General features: G+C 31.7%; 2 protein-coding genes across 7 annotated transcripts; one reads left to right on the forward strand and one right to left on the reverse strand.

Moving 5' to 3' along the window:
- Nucleotides 1–4,427: 4,427 nt before the first annotated feature.
- Nucleotides 4,428–5,905, forward strand: LOC110627201 (aquaporin PIP2-7). Its single transcript, XM_021773485.1, has 4 exons — nucleotides 4,428–4,808; nucleotides 4,998–5,293; nucleotides 5,390–5,530; nucleotides 5,639–5,905. The coding sequence occupies exons 1-4, from the start codon at nucleotides 4,523–4,525 to the stop codon at nucleotides 5,756–5,758; spliced, it is 843 nt and encodes a 280-aa protein (XP_021629177.1). The 5' UTR covers nucleotides 4,428–4,522; the 3' UTR covers nucleotides 5,759–5,905.
- Nucleotides 5,906–8,894: 2,989 nt separating this feature from the next.
- Nucleotides 8,895–13,874, reverse strand: LOC110627200 (pre-mRNA-splicing factor syf2). 6 transcript variants are annotated; one of them, XM_021773481.2, is made up of 8 exons: nucleotides 13,720–13,853; nucleotides 13,530–13,639; nucleotides 12,921–13,099; nucleotides 12,423–12,613; nucleotides 12,043–12,283; nucleotides 10,361–10,497; nucleotides 10,050–10,278; nucleotides 8,895–9,153 (listed from the first exon to the last, which is right to left on the reverse strand). In XM_021773481.2, the coding sequence occupies exons 3-7, from the start codon at nucleotides 13,042–13,044 to the stop codon at nucleotides 10,051–10,053; spliced, it is 921 nt and encodes a 306-aa protein (XP_021629173.1). In that variant the 5' UTR covers nucleotides 13,045–13,099; nucleotides 13,530–13,639; nucleotides 13,720–13,853; the 3' UTR covers nucleotides 8,895–9,153; nucleotide 10,050. The 6 variants fall into 6 exon arrangements, with proteins under 6 accessions (XP_021629173.1, XP_043818072.1, XP_021629171.1 ...); XM_043962137.1 differs by having other exon boundaries at nucleotides 12,921–13,114; nucleotides 13,388–13,639; XM_021773479.2 differs by lacking the exon at nucleotides 13,530–13,639 and adding an exon at nucleotides 13,388–13,429 and having other exon boundaries at nucleotides 12,921–13,114; nucleotides 13,720–13,842.
- Nucleotides 13,875–26,473: the final 12,599 nt, after the last annotated feature.

The raw sequence follows: 26,473 nt of genomic DNA on the forward strand, positions 1-26,473 counted from the left end.
CAAGGATTTAGGCTTGTGGCCTTACTGGCGATTTCTGAGATTCAGGCTTGTGGCCTTACTAATGATTTTCGAGATTCAGGCTCGCGACCTTACTGGCGATTTTTGAGATTCAGACTTGTGGCCTTACTGGTGATTTTTTGAGATTCAGACCCGTAGCCTTACTGCGATTTTCAAGATTCAAACTCGTGAGCTTATTGACAATTCCAGGGATTCAGGCTTGTGGCATTATTGACGATTTTCTGAGATTTAGGCTCGTGGCCTTATTGATAATTTGAAAGATTCAGCCTCATGACCTTACTGACAATTTTTTGAGATTTAGGCTTGTGGCCTTACTGGTGATTTTGGACTTATTAGCCTTCTCTTGCTTTTGGAAGTTATCTGCAAAATAAAAACTTGCACTACATATATATATGTAACGAGAATATTTGCTGTTAATTGGGTAATATTTGTTAATGAACACTGGTGCGTGCAATAGACTTAGCTTTCTATTGTCCTCTGGGCTCTCATTCCTGGTTATCCGTCCCAGCACTTCCATTTCCTTCCGAGGCTTTTAGCTTTGACTAACTCTTTGGTTTGTTGATAGACTTGCAAGCTCTTTAGTTTGACTCTCTTTCGAGCATGTTTGCTTTTGTGCATCTTCCGAGCTCTTTTAGCCTTAGATTCGCCTTCGAACATTTTTGCTTTTTTGCTTCCGAGCACTTCTAGTCTTGGGTTCGCCCCCAAGCATCTTTGCAATTGTATTTCTTCTGGACTCTTAGCCCTGCACCTGCATCCCTACACTTTGTTCCCGTGTTTCTTCTGGGCACTTAGCCCTAAGTCCTGCTTCTTCTAGGCTTTTAGCCCTGATTCTCCCGAGCATTTTTGCCTTGGGTGATTCTCGAGTTCTTGATCCTAATTCTTTAGCCTTTCTCTTGCTTCTATTTTTTTCTAAAAAATAAAGACTTGTACAAAGTATATATAACAAGAATGCAAATATTAATTTTGTACAATCATATCATCTCATATGATTCAAAAGAATCTAATAAATAACATTTCTCATGTATAAATCACTTCACAGCTTTTAAATCATAAAGTACCATGCTTTAAATAGATAATCCTTTTCTCAGTAGATTCATGCTAATATTAATCACAAACAAGAGTTTTTTAAGCTATTTCAATATACTATCATATTTCAGGTTCATATACACAAGGCTTTCACCTAAGGTTTTAAATTTTTTTACTAGTTCATAATAGCAAAAATACTTTGAGCTAAAGAAAGTAACTATACAACTTGGGTAATTCGTGCACGTCACTTCTCTTCCATGGTTGATAGATCACTCTTGTATTGCTATTTCTTCTCACATCAGCATATTCCTCTATTTAATTTTTGCCGTGTGACATTTAAATGCAATTGGTGATTCCTAGGTTGTAATACCCGGCTAGATTCAGACATCGGAATTCCTACCGTCCGGGGGAGTTCGAGGATGTCAGAGGTCTCTGGAAGGGTAAGAGAAAGTTTTCTAAAAGATTTTCAAGTGTTTTAAAGGTTTCGTGTAGCAAAGGATTGAGTTTTGAAGAGATATGTATGGGATTTATCAGGTACACAGAGAGTATAGTCGGCTTGCTACGGGTCCCGGCGGCCTTAAGCCGATCTGGATCCTAGTGCCAGTGATGGTTCGGACCGTTACTGAGTGGTACCGGTTTCCGGGTCGTTACATAGGTCTTTTCACTATCCTTCTTTTTTTTAGTCTTTTGGGTTGTTTGGCTGTTAGCATTTCTTGGTTTGCCATGTGAATCTCAATGGGTTTTGTTTGAAAACTCCAGCGATAGGATAGTTTCCTTCATTTTCCACAGATGGTGCCACTTGATGAAACGAGATCCAGCGGGGTGTCCAGATGTGGACACTTGGACAGTGACTTGATTCAATGGGTTGACCATTGATTTATGATTGATTCTGTTAGGTCCATCCATGTTTGATCTTGAGGAAGGGGACCTGTAAGATAGAAAAAGACAGTCAGGAGTCCACCAAGGATACCTCCGGTGAAGACTCTCCGACGCTCAAGTTAGATCAATGATTATCTAAGATTCATTAATATAAGGAGAAAATAAAAGAAAATAAAGGTTTTTGAAGAAATCTCCAATGGGCCTCTATTTTGAGGGTGCTTCTATGAGTATATGAGAGAGAAATTAGCTTTTTTTGCACCTTAGTTCCTGGATGAGAGAGCGCTTTACTTTCGGAGAGTTAGTCACTAGGTGAGTGAGAACCTCTTTGGCGAGGTTGGGTCAAAGGTATTTATACCCTGATTCCTTGCCTTACGTCCCATTAGATTGGATGGTGGCGTGTTGTGGTAGGCATATCAGACGGCTGACAGTCGACTAATTAATGCAGAGCCATTTCGTTCGTATCCTTTGGCAGATGTATCAGGCAGTTCATAATTGCGGAGCAGGCTTAGCCCACACCTTTTGGCAGGTGTGTCAAGCAACTGGGTAGCCTTTCCAAACACGCATTTAATATCTCGGAGAGAGTTAGAGGGATCAACCATCGTGTGGGAGGTTGGTTTCTTGCTCTAGTTTCGTCAGGTTTGTGCCCGAATTTTTCTACCTATATAAAAGCAGTTTCTTCTGGTCATTAAGGTTGGTTGTTCCTGTATTCAATTGTCTCGTTTATAGTACGAATCTTAAAGTGATCGACCTGATTGTTCCGGACATTAGTGAAATTTGCATAGCTAGAAGTCTGATCTTCATATATTATTGGTCAGACTTTTCAATTACTTGGTTAGATAAGATGGTTTAATTTACGGGACCTTTTTATATTCTGTGTACACGTGTTTCGATCCAAATAACCCTTATTTTGTTTTTTGTGTTAGCTGATATGCTGAGCAAAATCAATTTTATCATTTTTTATAAATAACATTAATTATTATTATCAAAATAATTATTAATTATTAAAATATTTAATAATTATTAAAATAATCCTCACTCTTACATTTCCATGAAAAAGATGGAAAAAATAATTTAAATAATTTTTCTAATTTTTTTTTTAAATTAATATATTTAATGAGTTTCAATCGTATCATATAGCTTTAAACTCTTTTTGTAGCTGACTTAAATTTTACCATTATCATTGTTTAAAACTTTAGGAGATAAATATAATGATTATAAATTTAACATGTAAATAAATATATATATATATTTTTTTGTGAAAATCATGTTAGAATTAAAGGATGTATTAAGCGTTGTTGTTATTATCAATATTATTATTTGAGTTTGATTAAAACCGATTCTTTCTGTTTGTATTTTAAAAAAAAAATTAATTTAGTTAATTTATTTTTATTTATAAAAATAATACAATTCATTTCAAGTTAAAAAATTGGTTTTTGAATATTGTGGAGTCGAGTGTTGAGCATTATTAAGAAAGCTTTATAATCTTTGAAAACTTTTCTTACATATATATTAAAACCCAATTGCGTGTAACCCTATATGAATTTTTTATGCTGAAAATTTAAAAAAAAAAAATAACTTTTAAGAAAAACTTTTATGCTGAAAATATATTCTCGAAAATGAATAATTTTATAATTTATTTCATGATCTACTCTCGAAGATTTATTTAATAATTTAGCTCAATTTTAATATCCTTTCATTCAAATCCATTTACCGTATAATTTTTAAAATTTAACAAAATTCATAATTTAAACCTTGTTTGTTTAAGAATAAATAATTTAATTTTTATATTTTTATTTTATTTTATTTATAAAAGGAAGGTATTGCTAATACTCAACTTTTAAGGTGGCTAATATTTTCTACACATTTATATGAAATGATCTTTTTATAAAGTTTACCGTTAATAACAGTAAATTAGTAAAGTAAATTTAAATTATAAATTATAAAATTAAATTAATATAAATTTTTAAAATTAAAAAAAATTAAATGATTATAAAAATAAAATTTTAAAAATTAAATTATTATAATCTAACAAAAATTTTAATGAAAGAGCAAAATATCTTCGTAATAACTAAATTATACTAGACAATTTAAAATGGATATTTATATGAAAAAATATTTAATTTAAATTAAATAATTGATTCTTTTCTTACAGGAACAGGTAAGTAAAATCACCAACAAACTTCAACAAACTTAAAATGCAACTGCCCCAAAAGCGAAGTATTAGTTAAAAGAAAAAAGGAAACAAAGTAAAAACAAGTATGTCCAAAATTGAAAAAGATAAGAACTTTGGAAAAGCAAAGAGAGAGAGAGAGAGAGAGGAAAAGACAAGAAATAACCGTTGTAAGAGTGGCTTTTTGTGTTGGATGCCAGCCTCCTCGCCTCTCTCTCTCTCTCTCTCTCTCTCTCATTACCTTCACATGCTCTTATCTGTCTTTTCTTTTTCTTCCCAAAATGCCCCTTCTCTTATCCATTCTTTCTCTCTCTCTCTTCTTTAAAACCTCTGTGACCCCAATCTCCTCACCCATCACCACCACCTTCAACTCACTACACTGCTTCTGGCTTCTGGGTTTTTGAATTTTGAGTTTGAGAGAGTGAGCAGATGGCCAAGGAAGTGAGTGAAGAAACGCAGCCTGCCCATGGGAAGGACTACGTTGATCCACCACCAGCTCCTCTCATTGACACGGCTGAGCTCAAGCTTTGGTCTTTCTACCGCGCTCTTATAGCTGAGTTCATAGCCACTCTTCTTTTCCTTTACGTCACTGTAGCTACTGTAATTGGCCACAAGAAGCAAACTGACCCTTGTGGTGGTGTTGGGCTTCTGGGTATTGCATGGGCCTTCGGTGGCATGATCTTTATTCTTGTTTACTGCACTGCTGGTATCTCTGGTAACAACTAGGAACCCTTCTCTTTTCTCCTTCACTAGCTTCTAAATTACACATGCATCCATACAATGCTTGCCTCTGCACAGCTGCTTTGGAACTTCTGCAAATTAGGGTTTTTACTTGAAAAATACTGTGTGCCCATTTCGTTTTGAGCGGTGTTTGTTAATGGGTTTTGGTTGTTTTTGAGTGCAGGTGGTCATATTAACCCTGCAGTCACTTTTGGACTGTTCTTGGCGAGGAAGGTGTCGCTGATTAGGGCAGTGGCCTACATGGTTGCTCAGTGCTTGGGTGCAATCTGTGGTGTTGGGTTGGTGAAGGCATTTATGAAGCATTCATATAATGGTCTTGGAGGTGGTGCTAACTCTGTGGCTCCTGGCTACAGCAAAGGCACCGCTTTGGGTGCTGAGATCATAGGCACCTTTGTGCTTGTCTACACTGTTTTCTCAGCCACAGACCCTAAGAGGAGTGCACGTGACTCTCACGTCCCTGTATGTCCATTAGCTTCATCTCATTTCTTCTCGACTTCATCAGCCAAAAATTATTAATCTTGGTTTGATAATATTTAGTAATTTAATTGGGTTCAGGTGTTGGCTCCACTTCCAATTGGATTTGCTGTGTTCATGGTCCATTTGGCAACGATACCGATCACTGGTACTGGTATTAATCCTGCTAGGAGCTTTGGTGCTGCAGTTATCTACAACAATGGCAAAATCTGGGACGACCATGTATGCCCCATTTTAATCTTTCATTATTATATATTTTTTGCTTTTTTTTTTTTTTGAAAAAATTTGGTTTGATGGGGTTTATAACATGTAAATTGTTGTTTATGACAGTGGATTTTCTGGGTTGGACCATTGATTGGAGCACTTGCAGCAGCTGCATATCATCAATACGTATTAAGAGCAGCAGCCATCAAGGGTTTGGGATCTTTCAGGAGCAACGCCACCAACTGAGAAAGAAGGAGAAATTTCTTGATTTAATCTCTATATTTATTTGTTTGTGTGTATTATGACTTCAATTTTAAATATTTGTTTATTAGTTAAGATATGTGGGTTTGTATGATTATTAATCTGAGTAGATTTTGCCTCTTTATTACGCAATGCTTGGTGCTGTGAAAAGGATTCCTCTCTCCTTGGGAGAAGGGTTAACTGATTTTGATTAGTTAGGCAGTAAATGACAAAAACATTACTGTTTCAAATATCTTTTATTTTTTCTTTAATTAAATATCAATTTTAATAAACCATAAAAATACATTAAAAATTAATGTATAAAAAATTAATTAATATTTTTTTAATAAAATTTAATTACATAAACTATAAAAATATGAAAATTGCTAAAAGTTATTTAAAACTAGTATAAATTTATAAAATAATTTTTTAATTAATTTATAATATTATTTAAATATTATATCAATATAAAAAAATTGATTGCTTATTAAATTTAAATTTAATTTTTCTAAAACTTTTAGATAATATTTTATTTATTTTATGAATTTTATAAAATTATTCTATTTATTTACAACAATATAAATTAACATAAATTATTTATAAATTAAATTATTAAAACATACTATTAACATTATTTATTCAAAAGTTTAAATGACTATTTTAATATTTATTAAAAATTTATCATTTTTTATAGAGATTCAACGGCTTAAATTTTAAATTTTTTATATTATTTTTAATTATTTAAAGGTTAAATAAACTATTTTATTTAATAAAAACTTAAATAATTTTTGACAAAATCCTTAAAAATTTTTTTTAAAAAAGTCATTTATTATAAAATAAATCATAAACCTTTAATTAAAATTACTCAGAGAAATTCATGGACTGTCCGAGTTTCTATTAAATAAAAATAATTTCAAACATATTTAACCATTTTATCTATCATGCTTTCAGTTTAATGAAATTTACACATTTTAAAAGAAAAAATATATATATTTATCCTTTGTCTTGTGTTTCTAAATAAATGGCAAAGTAGTCATTTAATACTATTCCTTGTGATAAAGTCTTATTTTAAATTACAATAAATAAGTTACTTTGAAGAATCATTACTATAAAATTTGAATTAATATTGAACTAAATTAATATTTGTATGTTTTTAGATGTATTTATATTAATTTATTTTCTATGTTTTTATCTTTATAAATAATTTTAATCATAAACACATTAAATTACTTCATTGTCCTTTTAAGGATTATATGACTGAATGTTAATATTATTAATAAAAAGTCAAGTTTTTCAAATATAAAAAAAAATTATATTTTTTATAATATTAATATAAATTTATTTAATGAAATATTTTAATACATATATTATTTATATGTAATTTTTATACAATAGAAATGTATTTGTAATAAATATTTATTTAATATAATATATTTAATATTATATATAATAAATATAAAATATATTTAATTTTAATAAAAAATTTAAATTAAAAAATTATATTTTTTATTAATAATATAAAATTTTAAGGATTATATTATAATTTATTATTAATTTTTTTTAAATTTAATTTAATACTCTCGATTATAATTATAATAATTTAAAAAGATTTAATTTTATCATTTAAAATTTAAAATATTAGATATAAATGTAAATTACAATAAATATTTAGATTTTTTTATTCAATATCCTTAATAAAAATTATTAAAAATTTTATCTATTTGGTTGATATATTTGTAATTTTTAAAAAAATTAAAATTATTTTAAAAATAATTTATTTCTCCTAATCTAATTAAATTATTTTATAAAAAAAATAAAATTTTCAGAAAAAAAATCCATTAAAGATCAAACAACTGAAAATTCCTTTTTCTTGATCTTAGCAAAAAAATACGCTACAATCTGAACCATCACCTCTAAGTAGAAGAGCTAAATTAAATTTTAAATAATGTTATTAAATACTAATTTTAAAATATTTTTATTAAGAATTAAAAGGGTTTTTCTAAACATATCTAAAAATACAAAGGGCTCCTTACTTTGAGAACAAAGTCCAATAGGTTTAACTGAACCAAAAGTACAAAAAAGAAACTAAATAGTTTATTTTTTATGATTATGCATGGAAAAAAGCATCACATGTGTAGGTCAAGGATGGTTGGTTCTGGGTCCTCCTTTCCTTTATCCCTCAGCAGAAGAACTGAAACCCTACACAAAAGCTGAAAATTGCCCTTTTATTTTTAATTATTATGGGAGAATAATGGGGTCTCGTCTTTTTACAAAGTAGGAATTCAAGTGTATGATGAGAGTGAGAACGTGTGAATGTGGTCCAGGAGAGGCCAAAAAAATCTGGCAGAAAAAGGACCACAGGGGTCCTAGCCATTTCTTCATCACAGCTTTTAATCAGTTCCATGCGTGGTCCAAGTTTGGTTCCTTTATAATGCCCTAGTGACTACCGGCTAATGCTCTCTCTGTGTCAGTAACCGAGTCATGCCGCTGTTGCTACTTCCGCTTGGGAACCATTTTTGTTGATTCACCGGGTTTTGCAACAATAATAAAAGTCCAACCTTGGAAGAAGAGAAGGAGAGAAATAGCAAGCTATCACAACAGATTCTATAATTTTAGAAAAAGTTATTTTTTAATCTGACAAATCCACTGATTAACCTTTCAGTATTAAAAATAAATTAAATATTCCTAAAGTTTAAAAAATCTAATAATTAAATTCTTTATTATTACCGTTAAATATTATAAAAACATTTAAAATACTTTCAATATAAAATAATTAATTAATAAATTATTTATAAAATTAAAAAATTAATTATTAAATTTTTTTAGACAATTAGAATAACTAGTAAATGATGCCCTAATTTCATGTTTTCCAACAATTTAGTACTATTGTTTAAATACAATAATACAATAATAGTAATTTAAAATTTAAATTACCAAAAATGAATAAGCAGCTTTTAAAAATACAAGTTTTATTGTATAAGTTCCACTAGACTAGACTATAGGAATTAAATTATCGTTTATCCTACATAAACTCTCCATGGTCAATACTACCAAGAAAAACTCCTCTTATAATCAAACGAAGGCTGCATTTGCAACAAAGGCTACATTGAAAATCTTGAAGATGACTGAATGAGTAAACATATAGGTAAAAACTTCCTGCTAAACATACAAAGCCAATCAAATTACACTAGAGTTTAGTTGCTTGTGTGAGTTAAAACCTTAACAACAATATCTTCCACTTGTACAGTTCTCAAAAGACGGCCAAATTAAAAGAAAAAAAATTATATTGCATCCGGAAGTGAATTTCACCATATCCGTGCTTGATGATGCTCGAGCAAAGATGCCCACTTACTGCGGGTTTCCACCCTCGGATTTTACAGTCAGTTTGTACAAACATGATGCTGCAATACAAAATTAGATTTGGATTGAGAAGAATGCAAACGGTACTAAGTTAATCCAGAAAGTAGCGCACAACAAACTATGATAAAAGATGCCACTAGTTCAAACCCAAATTCCAGATGCTTATTTAAAGAAACTAACAGATTTTATTCCGGTACACACACAGATATACGGAGAGAGAGGGAGAGATGAATTGAATTTGTCTTCAATTATGATTAATGCATTGAAAACGAAAGCCATCTAGGGCCATATAGGGAGTTAATGGCAACTGGCAAGATACACAGTCTATCACAAACTACGGACCAGAATCAGCTGTTCCAAGTGATAATGATAGAAATTTACATAACAAATTAAGAACAATACACAACACGTGGAATTTGAGTCTTCAACCCATATTCAACAAAGTACTTCTGAAAAATAGTATTACTTCAAGGTCCAGTTAAAAAAAAATAGTGGTAAGTATCATATTGACGGAAAAAGGGTGCGTGTACTACAGATTTGTTTAGGATCATTATTTTATGTTTTTAGCATCTCAAAGAATGGGTTGATGAACAAGTAAAATCACTTGTTTTAACTTGTAGCAATATGTTTTTTCAAGGCATCAGGTAATAAAACAATTATGATGTAATGACATATTTTCTTTGACTATTGGTTTATATATATATATATATATATATATATATATATACATATACACCAAATGGACCCTGTAGTTTCCCATTTCTATTAGCTAAATTCTGATTTAAGTAATCAAATAACCAGAACCTAAGGTGCTGTAGCTTGGTAAAAAATTATATCAGCAATGACTGCAGTTCACAGAAAGCAGGAGAGAAACTGGAGGTTATAGGACTTGAGCAGCAGCCCTTGAACACACATAACATGATAAATAAGCACGCACCTTAGTCAGGCAAAGCAGTTCCTCGCTCAAGATTGTTCTTAATCTCCAGCGTGTATTTACCAAATGCTCGTTCAATCTTCTTATTGAAATGCTCATTACGGTCATTAATCGAGTCAATATCCTTCTCTTCACGAAACCTTCTCCTTCGGCTAAATGACTTGCGTTTCTCCTCCTGGTCCTTGAGTTCCTTCACCATCCTCTCAACCTTGTCCTCAGATAACTTAGGTGCCTAAAAGATTTCAACAGAAAATATATCATCAGATGCCTGAATTTATATTTACTAGGGAGTATAATCTTGACAACAGTAGTACCTTTCCATATTGGAGACTTGAAGCTTCACGGTAGAACTCAGGATCAGCTTCTTTAATTTTGTTATAATCCTCTAGATCAACCTCGACGTTCTTTGACCGCTTTTTATATGCATCATACAATGTCTTCTGATTGAAAACTGTTAAAAGTGAAGCTATCAGTTTCAGCATCATATTAAATGCCCATATAACCAAGAAAGCAATAATATTTTGAATCATGGGTAATTTCACATCACTGACATGTAAGGATTGCACTGGACTGACCACAGCAAGTTTAACCAGAAGACTGACAAATAGATAGACAGTCCGGTCTAGTAATCAACCATTTACATCTAAGGAGTTGGCAGTAAACTGTCAACCTGGTCCCAGTTTAATTGGTTAAACAAGTAAATGAAACTGAAATCGGTCAGCTTAAGAAATACCCATGTGTTATGGAAGAGTGGCACTATAGAACCCCCATTTGGTCAAGCAATAAATTCTGATTGTCTCCCCACTCCCCCCTCCCGAAAAGAAAAAGGAAGAAAAAGAATTCCCTCCTATTTATAATGTTAAGAGTTTCATAAGTCATTATCAAACTTGCTCAAATTTTCATTAAACATGAATAAATAGTACTCTTTTATAATAATACACCATATTTGCCTTAAATTTCAATTCTATAAAAACTTTTTAATTTTTTTTGGGACATTATCATATTAAAATTTACAAAGTTATATTAATAATTTAATTAAATTTAATAAAAGTTATTAATTCCAATACATTTTGAATTAAATTTATTACTTTTCCTAAATTATTAATTTCCCCCTAATCTCCAATTCCACAGGAAAAATGACCACCACTCCAGTCACTAACTAAAAAAGATCATGCCACATCATCCAGCATTAGTATGAGCTACAGCCAACAACTCATATTGGTACTGCTCACAGAAAGATTTAGTTATACTTCATTTTTATTCCCAATTTCTTTTCCTCTCTCTAAAATTGATACCACGACCAAATCAAAGTCCATTCAATTTCACTCTCCTTCAATATGCAACCAGAGTTTTTTCTCCCCTCATCATAGTAAAACCCAGAAGCTGTTGAGGATTAGCTCCACTTTTCTGAGCCATTGCTTCAATTGGAGGTGGAGCCAGTGGGTTGGCATTTTTGGCTCCAAGATTAATGGGTTTGTGGTATGGCCTGCCATAATTGTGAACTCAGGGATCGTAATGAGCGAAACTGTAAACATAGAGATTCAGTAGGATTTAGTGAAGAGTGAGATTGTTGAAGTGCCTATGTTCCTGAGAAGGTGAGAACTGGAAAAGACAAGGAAGGGGTAATTGGTAGAAAATAGGGGTGAGAATTGATTTCCCCCTTGGCCACTTGAAAATACTGATAAAATGAAAAAAAAAATGAACTAACATTATTTTTGTGTTGTATCTAACCAAACAAAAGAATATTTGATTATACACGGGCCTCTTAAATGCCATTGGACCACTAACATAGAAACACCCTTTTTTTTCCACGATTTCATGAAGTATACATGCATAAGAAACCACTAGGACAGATGTAAACAAGCATGTAAAAATGAGGAAAATAGAGTATATCCATGTACATGGCAGAAGAAATAAAGAATTAGAACACGTAAATAAAACTAAATGAGAACATGCTGCAAACAGAAATAATTGACAATCAGAGATCTGAACATACCATCCCAACCAAATGGAGCAGGATCTTTTTCCCACTTTTTATATTTTGCCTCAGCTGCCTCTTGTGTATCTAGCATATATGCTTCTTTCATATCCAAACCATTTGCATCTAGAAGTTTTCCAATTTTTTTCTTCCTATCTTCAAGCCATTTTTGTTTAGAAATACCCCTTGATTCTGGCACAGCTTCCATTTTTTTCTTTTCAGCTACCATAGCTGTTTGATTGGCTTTTCTAGCCTCATTCTGCATTCAGCCATAAGCCATAATTATTTCTAAATGAAGACCATGGCAATAATAGAAGATAATAGAAAGGGGAGAGCTTAATATTAGTTCTACTATAGAAATACAGACATTCAGAACTTAAAATTCAAAAGAGAAATACCATCTTCAGCCTCAACTCAAACAATTTTTTCTGCCTCCCTGTAAGTTGTGTACCATCTCCTTCCACATTTTCCTGGACTGGGTGATTGTCGTCATCATCAGACTTTTCTTCAAAAACTGATTTTTCCTCCTCATCTTGCTCAGAAGCAAGTGCAGTGGACTCATAATTTCCACGTTTATCTTGCACAACTTCTGATTATTGCAAAAGAAATATGTCAATCAGTTAATAAACAAACATGAATCAACAGTGATTGTGAACACTGTACTGGGATGGAATCTCATAAATGTTGAAAGCAAAGAATCTTCTAAAAGCATCAAATTGAAACAACAAAGATGTCATTATTCCTGACGATGCAAAAGGGAAATGGCATGTACATGCATTACATGTCTGGATGTTTCCCTTTCCATCATTAATAATAGGAACAATAATTGCTAAGGATGGCAATATAACGGCAAATGCGTTTTTATATAAAATGGCAAACAAGTTTTTAATAACTACCTGTTTCTGTTTTACTCATTTGCGCCTTAGCTTCAGCAATTTTACTGAAGCAATATTCAACACACTCATGGTAAGGATTAGATGCATTTATACAATCTGGGTGCACTCTCCTTTCTCCAGCCATCTTCTACTGATTTGACCTTCTTCTAAACTTCTGTCTCCAATAATTAAACTTCTAGCTTCAATTGGAAAAGCTGCAAACCCATTACCATAGCATCAAATTATGTTAAAAACAGACAACAATCACGCCCTATTTTCTCAATGCTTACTAATACAGAGAAAAATCCCACCTAGAATTCCAAATTTATGCTTGTCACTATAATTAACTTCTAAATTCATTGAGTCCTTATCAAATAAATGCTTTATAATCAGAAGAAACAAAATAAAAGCAATTCAACTACATGTTTTCCTAAAGTATCGAAATTTATGCTATTTAGCACCAAAATAAATCGAGCTTGTTATCTTACTTCATAAGAAATCAATAACCATGGGGAGTGCGGGGATCGTTGCTTCACGATCAATGAATTTGACGTTCCAGCAATTTTTTTTGCAACCAAACAAACGTTAATATTAACAAAATAAAAAGCAACCATAGAAAAAAAAATATACTTCAGAAGCTAATGAACTCCAAAATTCAGATTGCGGAGTGACAAATTTGATGTTCCAGCAGTTTCTAAGCAACCAAAGAGACGTTAACATTCACAAAATCAAAACCAACCCTAGAAGCCGCAACCAGTCAGAATCGAAATTAAACGAGAAATCCAAAAAAAGAAAAAAAAAAAAAATCAAAGAGCCAAACCTGTGAAAGAGATTGGTTTCTCCAGGATTTAGCGTCTCTCTAAGTTGAAGGGGAAAAAATATCAGAGAATTGGATTAGGGATTTTCAATACTCCTATCGCATATTTTCTCCTTCAAACAGTTGTTTGGGCTTATAGAAACGGGTTGGAATTCAAATCCGATTACGAGTCCATCACTCTTTTATACAACACTTCAGTTGGCATTTTTTTTAATTAGAAATTTACTATTTAGTTCAGTTTATGTGAAAACTAATTAGTTAAAATACATTTAAATATATTTTTTTTAAATAGGAATCGAGAATTGAAGATATATTTAATATTTTTAAAATTTTAAAAAATTTAATAATTAATTATTTTATTAATTTTAATCGTTATATATAAAAAAAATAATGTATTCAACGAAATATAAATTTGAAAAATAAAATCATATACTTTATTAAATAAAATTTATTTAAATTATCTTTTAATTAAAATAATAAATAAAAAGTAAAAAATGTGTACCACCGTTGCACTTGCACAATTAAAGGTGATCATTTATTGTAGTGTCTAGTGAGTTATTATTTTTTTTTTTACTCTCTTAAGTAGTCTTTCTCATTGCTCTCTCTTCTAGTTGAAAAATACATTTTTCTTAACAAGAATCTAAGTGATTCTTATATGATGAGGGATTAAAACATAATGATTACTTTAGCAAATTAGAACTCTATTTTATTAAGAAAAAAGAATTCCTATTTGAATTGGGTTATTCCAAAATTAGTTCTTGAAATTAATATTTTTATGTTCATATAAAGAAAAAAATAATCAATTAATGGTGTAGTCGACAAGCTGTGAAACTGCGGTTTAACCAACATATTTATATTTGATGAGAAATAATGTGATTCTAGATAATTCTTAATCTGTTAATTTATATGCATTGTTTATCTAAAATACGTGATTATGCATGAACTATATAATACAATATGATTTCTGATATTTTTATTATTTTTTGAATCTTTCATAAATATCAGAGCCATTATTCTGGTAATTTTTTTTAATATATATTTCACATGATTATGGGTGTTTGGTAAATTAAAATATTATTTATTTATTTAAAAAATTTTTGATTAATTATATATTGCAATCTTATTGTTTTTGGGATGTAATTTTGGTACCATTAGAAAGTAGACAGAAATAAACTTTTCAATAATATATAGCACATATTTTTTTAGATAAAAAATGAATAAGATATGATGAATCAAAATTGGATGAAAATCCTTTTGTATTTTGATTTTTTAGGAGAACCATTTTATTATTGTTCTAGTCATGATAGCTTTTTAGTGAATTCCAAACTGTAAGATATAATAGTTTTTTACAAAATTAGATACCACAAAATGACTTGGAACACTGAAAATCCCTTACCGGAAAAGATACGAAAATAGAAAAAGATACCGAAGGCACATGCTCAGCATGTGAGACGACCCAGGCAATGAAGTTTGGATTGAGCCAAACCCAGCACGAGGCACTGAGCCGCCTGTAGGCATGTCGAGGAGCTAGGCCATGTGCACTGAGCGCAAGCCCAAGCGCAGGCCCAAGTGCGTGGCCCAATCCGCCTTAAGTGTCCGGGCAATTCAAGAATTTTTTTTCATTTATTTTAAAATAAAAAAGAAAAAATTCTGCCCAAAACTAAAAAAAATTAATAAATTTTTTTGATAAGTGACACTTAAAAAAATAAAAATAAATAAAATTAGCTATTTCTTTATAATTATTTTTTAATAATATTTAATTATTATTAAATAATTTTAACAAATTTTTTTAAAAAATATCCAATAATATTTTTTATCATTATCGCTATCATTTTCTTATTATTACGGTTATTTTTTTAGACTTTTATTTATTATTTATATGTGTAGAGAAATATAGTGCTGGCTCTCGGTTTTCGTCTACCTTAGCTTTTGCTATACAGAAGTGATCGTAAGGGGAACATGAAGTTGAATTCTACTTGGAAAAATGTCAATAAATCCTTCAGACGTCCTGTATTGAAATTCATTGGTAAATATGTTAAATGGGTTGTAAATAAGACAATATATCTTTAGACTATCAAGACTTACTAGCAGGTCTACGATTAAGTCAAAATTTTCTAAAGTTAACTATAATATGGATCGTCTAGAAGAGGGTCTATACTTGTTTCTTGAAGTGTCTATACTAGTGACTGAGGTTTATATTAGGCGAGCATATTTTTCTTTTAAACTTATTGTTATCCTTATAGTTCTTTTTTGTTATGTTGTTTAATTATTTTATGAATTTAAATATTATGTTATTTTATTTCATGAAATAAAATTATTCATTTCTATTCTTAGTATCATATATTAATATTATGTATATGAATTGATGATATTAGAAGTCAATTATAAAATATTTAAACTCTTAAATTATAAGTAATTCAAGACATAAACTTTGACATAATTAATTGTGATTAATTTTTATAATACATTAGGATTTTAGATGATAATTGGGAATATAGTGAACTTTTGACTCTAAACCTAATGTAGAATAATTAGTAACATAATTAAATATTATTGAGATTAGTGTATGTATGAAGTAAGATATAAATATTCCTAATTTAGACAAAACATAATATCTGCTTTCAAATTTTTATAGTTGATCTTAATGATATAACTTAGTTTTCAAATTTAAACTAAAAAAATTCAAATGAGTACAAAAATGTATGTAACTAGCTCTAATTCTAAAAGGACATGGGAACTAGCGCAAATATTGAGGTGGAAACTAGTAAGAGATAAAAAAAAACCAAGTCCAACAAGAAACAATAATAAAGCGAATGACAAAGATAATTCCGGATAGAAGAAGGAATACATTGCTAAGATAAAATATTTTAATTATATAGAATAAAATTGAAATACTTTCACAGAATTTTGATGATTTCTTCAAGAGACAAGATGGATGTACATTAGCTAATAACTTCAAAGTGGAGATGAAGGGTATAAATATCTATAGGCTTGTTATGTTAGCATGCGGATCCTATTTCTAATTAATATATTATTTGCTCTACAGATTCGTTGAAATTAAGTTTCGACGTTGAAATTAATTAAATTTGATTTTTTCTATTAATTTTTCATGAACAAGGTGTAAACTTATCTTTAAGTATAAGTTCTAGTGGTTTTGGATATTTCTTGAGTGGTCATATTAACTTAGATGTTGTAAGTAACTTCAATAGTATATATCATTTCCTATTTTACATCTTTTAATAGGTCTATGAATGATGTAAATACGTAGCATGTTGTACTTGGCCGTATTATTTAAAACATATGCAATGATTAGCTAAAAAGAGCTTATTAGGTAATATTAATAAAGTAGATACGTCAACTTGTAAATATTACTTAATATGAAAAACATCTAGAAAACTGTTTTATAAAGAAATAAAAGCTGAATTTCCATTACGATTAATACATTCTAATAAATGTAGTCCTTGTATATGAGGCTAGACATAGGGGTATCTATTTCATAATGGATAATTACTCTTTGTAAGGTTACGTCTATTTTGATATCTCATAAAATTGAAACTTTAAGTAGCTACATTAAATTTTTTAGTTTAGATAAAAATCAATTAAACAAAAAAACAAATGCTTTAAGAATGATCAACGTAGGAAATTTCTATTAGAGCAATTTAGGAACTGTATAATAGAAATGAGAAATAAAACCCTATTAGGTTAGATTAATAGTGGGATAAGCTAGTTGTGTCAGTCATCAGTTGGGTCGATACATTATTAATAGCCACTATTATGCTTAACCAAGTATTCACTAATTAATAATTTTCACTTCATATAAATTATAGACTAAACATAAATTTGTTTGTGGATTTTAAAATCATAAAGTTGTACAAAAATTGCTCAATAACCTTTGTATAAGTTTGGAATTTTAAGTCCGAGGGGAATAATGCATTGTTTCTAAGATACTTTAAATAATCAAAAGGAAATGTGTTCCTTAGTGAGCAAGATATGAAAGTATAACTAAGTTTTTGAATCATAGAATATCACATTTTTAGAAATTTTTTCGAATCATATGTAGATAAAATAAGTTTTACCTCTAAATAAAACTCATGACTAGGATGCTTTTTTAAAATTTAATAATTTAAAATAAATTATACTACTCTTATTCTATTCATCTCGTTTCTTGAAGCTGAATGTACATTAAATTGTATTTGATTCTAACTTGAAGCTGATCTTATCCTTATTTAGGTGGCAAAATCGGCTGAGGTGGTGCTTTTATTTGAAATTTGGAGCTGTCCATCACCTTGGATTACAGGCTTATCCAAGGTTGTAACCTTCCAGTCTGAAAATCTTCCAATTCAGTCTATTTTCATTTCTTTTCTTAACTTTCGCTCAAAAGACTATCAAAAATCAAATTTCAAGTAAAAATTAATTATTTATATCAAAATCATAATAAAATCATAAAATTTAATAAAAAAAAGTAGTGAGTTTTGCAATTCATCAATTGCTAAGAATATATTTTGAGGCGTTACTCCAACAGATGCTACTAAGAGGTCAAAAAGATTGAGAAAAATTAGTTATTCACAATCACTAATAAAGGATTCCTCAAAAAGTTGAGGATTAATAATTTTATTTAGAAATTAAATGAATTCAGTCTTAGGCAGGAAAAATAATAATAATAAAAAAAAAGAACGAAGAACTCATCTTGCTCTTTATTTAATAATTAGCGAACAAGACGCTGCAACAATTGATCTTTTTCTTGATAAGGATTACTGATGATTTCCTCATTGGATGCATTAAGTAGCCAATTACGTATTTAAATATTTAAAATATTAATGTTGTTACCTTGGTTCGAATGTAATTAAGGAAAAAAGCAAGTGATTTTAATTTAGTAATCAACTATTTGATTTCATTTTAGTAGTTATTAGATTAATTAGTATAGAGAAGTTAATCAAGAAATTACAATATAACTATTTATGATTGCTGCATTCTTTGAAAACCCTAGAATCTATATTTAATTATATATTTAATTGGCGAATCAATGAGATTTTTTTTGATAGAGATATACTATTAACCATGCAAATGTAATAGTATAGTTTTTATGTTTTTCTATTGACAATTATATCTATGTATTTAATTAGATTTTTGCATTAAATAAATTGGTTTTCAGCATATGATCAATAATTGTGATTAGTACATTTTGTATGTATCTAATTGGACCAAATAGAGAATGGATGTTTATACTGGCTATTAAACATATTCTCTAGGACATTAGAAATATAGTTTATGTTCTTAATCTTGATTTAATTTAATATGAGCAAGCATTTGTTATCTTGTGCTTTGATTCATTAAAGGGTGAGTTTCATTATTGGAATAATATTCTCGGTGGATTGGGCAAAGATAATTTGTGTTTGTGAAATATTAATTAATGATGGAATCCATGTCTCGATTTAGAGATTGATGATGCACTTTAAGTATGCTTATAAGGTTTCGTTGTGTAAACCCTGCAGGTGGATTTTGAATCCGACACATGAAATAAGTTGAGCGACAATCTTAAAGTTGTATTGTTATTTAAATAAATTGTCAGTGAGTTATTTAAATAACAGCATCAGTAATCTTAACATGGAGAACATAATATTATTATGTTGTGGAATTGTAAAATAAATAAGGAGTTCAATCATGAATTTTTAGTGGTATAATTCTTGATTAATTATAATAAGAATATGTTGGTCCTACATAGGTTCTTATTGTAATTAGTGGCCTAATTTATTTTATTCCTGCGGTCCCTGTAGTACCCTAGTTGTTTGGAATAATAGGGTTTTTATTTAAATAATAAATGGATTATTTTATTTAAGTAATTGATAATTATTTTAATAAAATAATTTATTATTTATTTATTTATATTAAATGTTATTTTCCTATGGAAAATACGTTTTGAAGAATATAAATAAGAAAAACCCTAAGTTGAAAAGACGCGAGCGTTATTCTTTTCTGCCCACTCAGAAAAACATTCTAGAGAGATAGCTAGGGTTACTGCAGAAGATCGTCGGTGACTCCAAGATCTTAGGAACAAAGACCGGTGAGCGATTCTGCGCTTCAAGAGGTCAGTTAATATTTATGTTTTTAGTTTCCCTTGATATGTGTTTCGGATCTGAGTTGTTTCCGCTTAATACCCGCTCCCATCAATTGGTATCAGAGCCTTTCGAAACCATACAGGGTGGCTAAATTCATTTTGCCATTAATATCATGTTGTTCGTTTGATGTTTTCTGGCGATTGAAACATGATTGTTGTTGTTTTATATACTGGTTTTAATTTAAATCGTTTTTGATTAAAAATCTGGAAAAACGAATTGTTGTGATTAAATATTAAATAAAAAAAAAAAAGGGAAACAGAATGAACTGTAGAGAACAGAAGGTGAGTTGGCGTGAAACCGGAGTCTCGTCGTCGGCAGGCGGTGCGTAAGGCCTCAAACCTTCGCTAGCTCGTCGCCGGTAGACTGGTTTGACGTCCGGAACTTGAAAACGGCAGCAAAGAATACCAATCGGTTTTCTGGCTTGGATCGCTGGCGAGCTTCTAGGTGCTGGAGTGGATGGGCGGTGGTCGCAAAGCCGCTTGAGTCCTGGTCCGGCGCGGTTGAAGCTCTTCGGACGGCGGCCATGGAGTTTGAAGGGAAGTGGCGGCGGCGGCTAGGGTTTCTTCGTGAAGAAGAAGCTGCTGCCTGCCGAATTTCTGTTTTGGTGCTCTTATTTTTATAAATTTTTTAAAAGACCCATATATATTTTTATTCACTTTGAAGTCCAAAATGTGTAATTTTATTTGCAAAATGGTCCCATTATTTTTATTATTTTTGCAAAATTTACTTTATAATGAATTTTAATTAAATTTTTTTTTAATTAAAGTTTTAATTATATTAAAATTAATTTGTGGGTGTTAATTATTACTTTTTAGTTGTGATTATTTGCATTTCTTCCCCATCGGAAGATGTCATGTTTTAATATAATTACTGAGCTAGTCTAATTTGTCTATATTAATTTAATTCTCCATCTGAATAAATTAATTGGGGACATGAATTAGATATAATTTTTTCCCACATATTAATTTTTATTTAAGAAGCATGTTATCTCCCATCGAGTAGTATGTGCTGGTCTTATCTTATTATAATATGCATAACATGTGTTTGGTTGAATTCTCCCATCGAGGTTACTATTCATGAATGTTTAGATATGCATATGTGAATTTTGATATCATTGTTGTCAATGTGCAATTTTTGGTTTAAATTCATTTTTTTTTATTATTGATATGCTGTTTTTTTTTTGTTGTTTAATGCATAATCTTACAATAGAAATGGCATCATTCAGTCCCCTTGCCAACATCCTTACCCAAAACAAACTTGAGGGTTCAAACTATGTTGACTGGAAAAGAAATTTGGACATTTTACTTACTGCTGAGGAGTACAAGTTTGTGCTAAATGAAGAGTGTCCTGAAAAACCCGGTGAGGGTGCCTCTGAGGAGGACACCAAGGCTTACCAGAAATGGGTTAAAGCTGATGAGATGGCGCGATGTTACATTTTGGCTTCTATGTCAAATGTTTTGCAGCATCAGCATCAGAAGATGGACACAGCTTATGATATGCTAGCAAATCTCAAGGAGATGTTTGGAGACCAAACTAGTGCGGCCAAGCAAAATGCACTGAGGGAGATTCTTACTTCCAAAATGGAAGAGGGAACCCCTGTTAGAACTCATGTCTTGAAGATGATGAGTCTTCTGAATGACATGGAGGTTCTAGGTGCTGTGGTTGACCAGACTACACAGATAGAAATGGTCTTGAACACACTGCCCGCCAGTTTTCAGCAGTTTCGTCTGAACTATAACATGAATAAGATGGATTTTACTCTGTCTAAATTGCTGAATGAGCTGGTAGCTGCTGAGACTATCATTAAGCAAGGAGCTCAACCTGTTGTGCTTAATACTGAGCGAGGTTCTTCTTCTGCCCAGAAAAAGGGTAAGAAGAAGAAAAATGTTCACAAGGCTAAGCCCAATGCAAATGGTGCTGTGAAAAAGCCTAAGGGCAAGTGTTTTCACTGCAAGCAACCTGGTCACTGGAAGGCACAATGTCCAACTTGGTTAGCCAAGAAGAAGCAAGGTATATCTTTTTTTCTATATGCTGATAGTTGAAACTTGTTTAGCGGTGTTGACTACACTCCAATGGTGTGTAGATTCTGGAGCCACTAATCATGTCTGCAATTCATTGCAGGGGTTTCAGGTAACTCGTCAGCTAAGTGAAGGAGATGTAAGCATTTTTCTGGGAGATGGCACAGAAGTTGCAGTTCTAGCTATAGGAAATGTTTCTTTGAATTTTGAGAATAAAAGAACATTGGTTTTGAAGGATGTTTTATATGTACCTTCTATTAGAAGGAATTTGATTTCTGTTTCTAGTTTGAGCAAGAATGGATATTCGGTTTGTTTCAATGAATTTTATGATGATTCAGTCGTTATTAAATTTCGAAAACAAATGATATGTTCTGGCTCAATGATTGATGATCTTTTTATTCTCAAAGTTTCACCTGAACTGCAAATTCCTAATTCTGAAATTAATAACTTTGATGTCATTGTTTCATTGAAAAGAAAACGTCCTATTGATTTTAGTCATACCTATTTGTGGCATTTAAGGCTTGGTCATATTAATTTAGATAGGATTTCTAGGTTGGTCAAGGATGGACCATTGAGTTCATTGAAAGTAGAGGCACTACCAACCTGTGAATCTTGTTTAGAAGGTAAAATGACTAAGAGGCCTTTTCCTATAAAGGGTAATAGAACTAGTGATGTGCTTGAATTGATTCATTCTGATTTGTGTGGTCCAATGAGTGTCCAAGCTAGGGGTGGTTTTGAGTATTTTGTGACTTTCACAGATGATTACTCAAGATATGGGTATATTTACCTGTTGCGCCGTAAGTCTGAATGCTTTGAGAAATTCAAAGAATTCAAGGCAGTAACGGAGAAACAACATGGAAAATATATCAAGTCATTGCGGTCTGACCGTGGTGGCGAATACCTCTCTAGGGAATTCATTGCTTATTTAACAGAACAAGGAATTACCTCACAGTTGTCTGCACCTGGTATGCCACAACAGAATGGTGTAGCAGAAAGGAGAAATAGGACACTTATGGAAATGGTTAGATCAATGATGAGTTATTCAGATTTGCCTATTTCGTTTTGGGGATATGCAATAGAAACAGCAGCATATATTTTGAATTTGGTTCCATCTAAGTCAGTACCTAAAACTCCTACAGAACTGTGGACTGGGCGAAAGCCTAGTCTAAGACATGTTCGGATGTGGGGTTGCCCAGCCCATGTGCTGAAAGGGAAAGCAGATAAATTGGATTCAAAAACAGACTTATGCTTCTTTATTGGATATCCTAGAGGAACGAAAGGTGGTCTATTTTATAGTTCTCAAGATAAAAAGGTCATTGTTAGCACTAATGCACATTATCTTGAGGAAGACTATATTAGAAACCATATTCCCAAAAGTCAGTTAGCCTTGTATGAATTGAGAGGAGAGAATATACCAACTAGAACTTTTCCATTTAAAAACCAACCTGATCCATCCATGGTCGGAGCTGACATTCCATTACCTCAACGTAGTGGGAGACATGTTAGTGGACCAGTAGATCGACCTCTGCATGAACATTCAGCACCCAACATTTCACTACAGCCCGAAAGTAGTGGGAGTTATGTTGGAACTGAAATTGCAGATGTTGATCCAACTTTACATGAGCAAGAACATGTTGGAGCTATTGACATTTCATTGCCTGTGGGTGATGAAGGACATGTTGACACTCTAGAACATGACCAGGATGTAGTACCACCAGTCATTGACTTGCTGGCCTTACAGCCACAGCAAGATCAAGGTGAGATTGCACAAAATGTAGTACTTCGTCGTAGTGGGAGAATTAGACGACCGCCGATTCGATATACACTTTTGGGAGAAGCATTTGACAGAATCCCTGAAGAAGTGAATATCGAACCAGCATGTTACGATGAAGCACTACAAGATAAAGATGCTGATAAGTGGCTTGTAGCTATGAAATCTGAGATGGAGTCTATGTACTCTAATCAAGTCTGGGAACTTGTAGAACCACCAAAAGGGGTTAAACCCATTGGATGCAAGTGGATCTATAAGAAAAAGAGGGGTATAGACGGTAAAGTGCAAACTTATAAGGCAAGGCTTGTTGCAAAAGGGTTTACTCAAAAAGAAGGGATCGATTATGAGGAAACTTTTTCGCCAGTTGTCATGCTAAAGTCTATTAGAACTCTTCTATCCATTGCTGCTCATTTTGATTATGAGATTTGGCAAATGGATGTCAAGACAGCTTTCCTAAATGGGAGTCTTGATGAATGCATCTATATGAAGCAACCAGAGGGTTTCATAACAAGTGGACAAGAAAATTTGCTATGCAAATTGAATAAGTCCATATATGGGCTTAAACAAGCATCTAGGTCATGGAACACTTGTTTTGACCAGTCGATCAAAATTTTTGGTTTCGATCAGTGTCATGATGAGTCTTGTGTGTATAAGAAATGGAATGGTAATAAAGTTGTTTTTCTGGTACTATATGTGGATGATATTCTGCTTATAGGGAATTGTGTTGGTATGTTGACTTCTGTCAAAGATTGGTTATCCCAGCGTTTTGATATGAAGGATTTGGGAGAAGCTGCTCATATTCTTGGGATCAAGCTCATGCGAGATCGCAAGAAAAGAATGATTGGTTTATCTCAAGCACTTTATATTGATACTATTCTTGCTCGTTTCAGCATGCAAGATTCCAAGAAGGGATTTCTTCCCTTCAGACATGGAATCACTCTATCTAAGGATCAGTGTCCTAAGACACCTGATGAGATAGAGAACATGAAGGCAGTTCCTTATGCTTCAGCAGTTGGAAGCCTCATGTATGCAATGCTGTGTACTAGACCTGATATCTGTTTTGCAGTTGGCATGGTTAGCAGATTTCAGTCTAATCCTGGGCGAGAACATTGGACTGCAGTCAAACATATAATCAAGTACTTAAAAAGAACTAGGGATTATATGTTAGTCTTTCAGTCAGAGGATCTTATACCCATTGGATATACAGATTCAGATTTTCAGTCTGATAGGGACTCCCGAAAGTCTACCTCAGGAAATGTTTTTGTCTTAGGAGGTGGAGCCATAATTTGGAGGAGTATTAAGCAAACTTGTGTTGCTGATTCCACCATGGAAGCTGAGTATGTAGCAGCCTCTGAGGCTGCTAAGGAGGCTGTATGGCTTAGAAACTTCCTTATGGATCTAGGTGTGGTTTCTTCAGTGCAATCGCCTATTACGCTTTATTGTGATAATAGCGGGGCAGTTGCAAACTCGAAAGAACCACGGAGCCATAAAAGGGCAAAACACATTGAGCGAAAGTATCATTTGATACGTGACATAGTTCAAAGGGGTGATGTGGTAGTGACAAAGATCGCATCGGAAAACAACTTGGCTGATCCTTTTACAAAGAGCTTACCAGCAAAGACTTTTGACAGTCATGTAGAAGGAATGGGAGTTAGAATAATTGATGCATGGTTATGAGTCTAAGTGGGAGATTGATAGAGATATACTATTAACCATGCAAATGTAATAGTATAGTTTTTATGTTTTTCTATTGACAATTATATCTATGTATTTAATTAGATTTTTGCATTAAATAAATTGGTTTTCAGCATATGATCAATAATTGTGATTAGTACATTTTGTATGTATCTAATTGGACCAAATAGAGAATGGATGTTTATACTGGCTATTAAACATATTCTCTAGGACATTAGAAATATAGTTTATGTTCTTAATCTTGATTTAATTTAATATGAGCAAGCATTTGTTATCTTGTGCTTTGATTCATTAAAGGGTGAGTTTCATTATTGGAATAATATTCTCGGTGGATTGGGCAAAGATAATTTGTGTTTGTGAAATATTAATTAATGATGGAATCCATGTCTCGATTTAGAGATTGATGATGCACTTTAAGTATGCTTATAAGGTTTCGTTGTGTAAACCCTGCAGGTGGATTTTGAATCCGACACATGAAATAAGTTGAGCGACAATCTTAAAGTTGTATTGTTATTTAAATAAATTGTCAGTGAGTTATTTAAATAACAGCATCAGTAATCTTAACATGGAGAACATAATATTATTATGTTGTGGAATTGTAAAATAAATAAGGAGTTCAATCATGAATTTTTAGTGGTATAATTCTTGATTAATTATAATAAGAATATGTTGGTCCTACATAGGTTCTTATTGTAATTAGTGGCCTAATTTATTTTATTCCTGCGGTCCCTGTAGTACCCTAGTTGTTTGGAATAATAGGGTTTTTATTTAAATAATAAATGGATTATTTTATTTAAGTAATTGATAATTATTTTAATAAAATAATTTATTATTTATTTATTTATATTAAATGTTATTTTCCTATGGAAAATACGTTTTGAAGAATATAAATAAGAAAAACCCTAAGTTGAAAAGACGCGAGCGTTATTCTTTTCTGCCCACTCAGAAAAACATTCTAGAGAGATAGCTAGGGTTACTGCAGAAGATCGTCGGTGACTCCAAGATCTTAGGAACAAAGACCGGTGAGCGATTCTGCGCTTCAAGAGGTCAGTTAATATTTATGTTTTTAGTTTCCCTTGATATGTGTTTCGGATCTGGGTTGTTTCCGCTTAATACCCGCTCCCATCATTTTTATCATTATTAATTTTTTTATAAAA

This window comes from Manihot esculenta, chromosome 11, assembly GCF_001659605.2.
Source record: "Manihot esculenta cultivar AM560-2 chromosome 11, M.esculenta_v8, whole genome shotgun sequence".
Taxonomy (NCBI): domain Eukaryota; kingdom Viridiplantae; phylum Streptophyta; class Magnoliopsida; order Malpighiales; family Euphorbiaceae; genus Manihot; species Manihot esculenta.

What these genes read in the sequence shown, in the direction of transcription:
- LOC110627201 (XM_021773485.1), top strand. Translation starts at nt 4,523, where the DNA reads ATGGCCAAGGAAGTGAGTGAAGAAACGCAGCCTGCCCATGGGAAGGAC. An exon ending in CACGTGACTCTCACGTCCCT is followed by an intron (nt 5,294 to 5,389) that starts GTATGTCCATTA and finishes AATTGGGTTCAG; the next exon opens with GTGTTGGCTCCACTTCCAAT. An exon ending in GCAAAATCTGGGACGACCAT is followed by an intron (nt 5,531 to 5,638) that starts GTATGCCCCATT and finishes TGTTTATGACAG; the next exon opens with TGGATTTTCTGGGTTGGACC.
- LOC110627200 (XM_021773478.2), bottom strand. Translation starts at nt 13,044, where the DNA reads ATGGCTGGAGAAAGGAGAGTGCACCCAGATTGTATAAATGCATCTAAT. An exon ending in TTGAGTTGAGGCTGAAGATG is followed by an intron (nt 12,284 to 12,422) that starts GTATTTCTCTTT and finishes GGCTGAATGCAG; the next exon opens with AATGAGGCTAGAAAAGCCAA. An exon ending in CAAGTCTCCAATATGGAAAG is followed by an intron (nt 10,279 to 10,360) that starts GTACTACTGTTG and finishes GAAATCTTTTAG; the next exon opens with GCACCTAAGTTATCTGAGGA.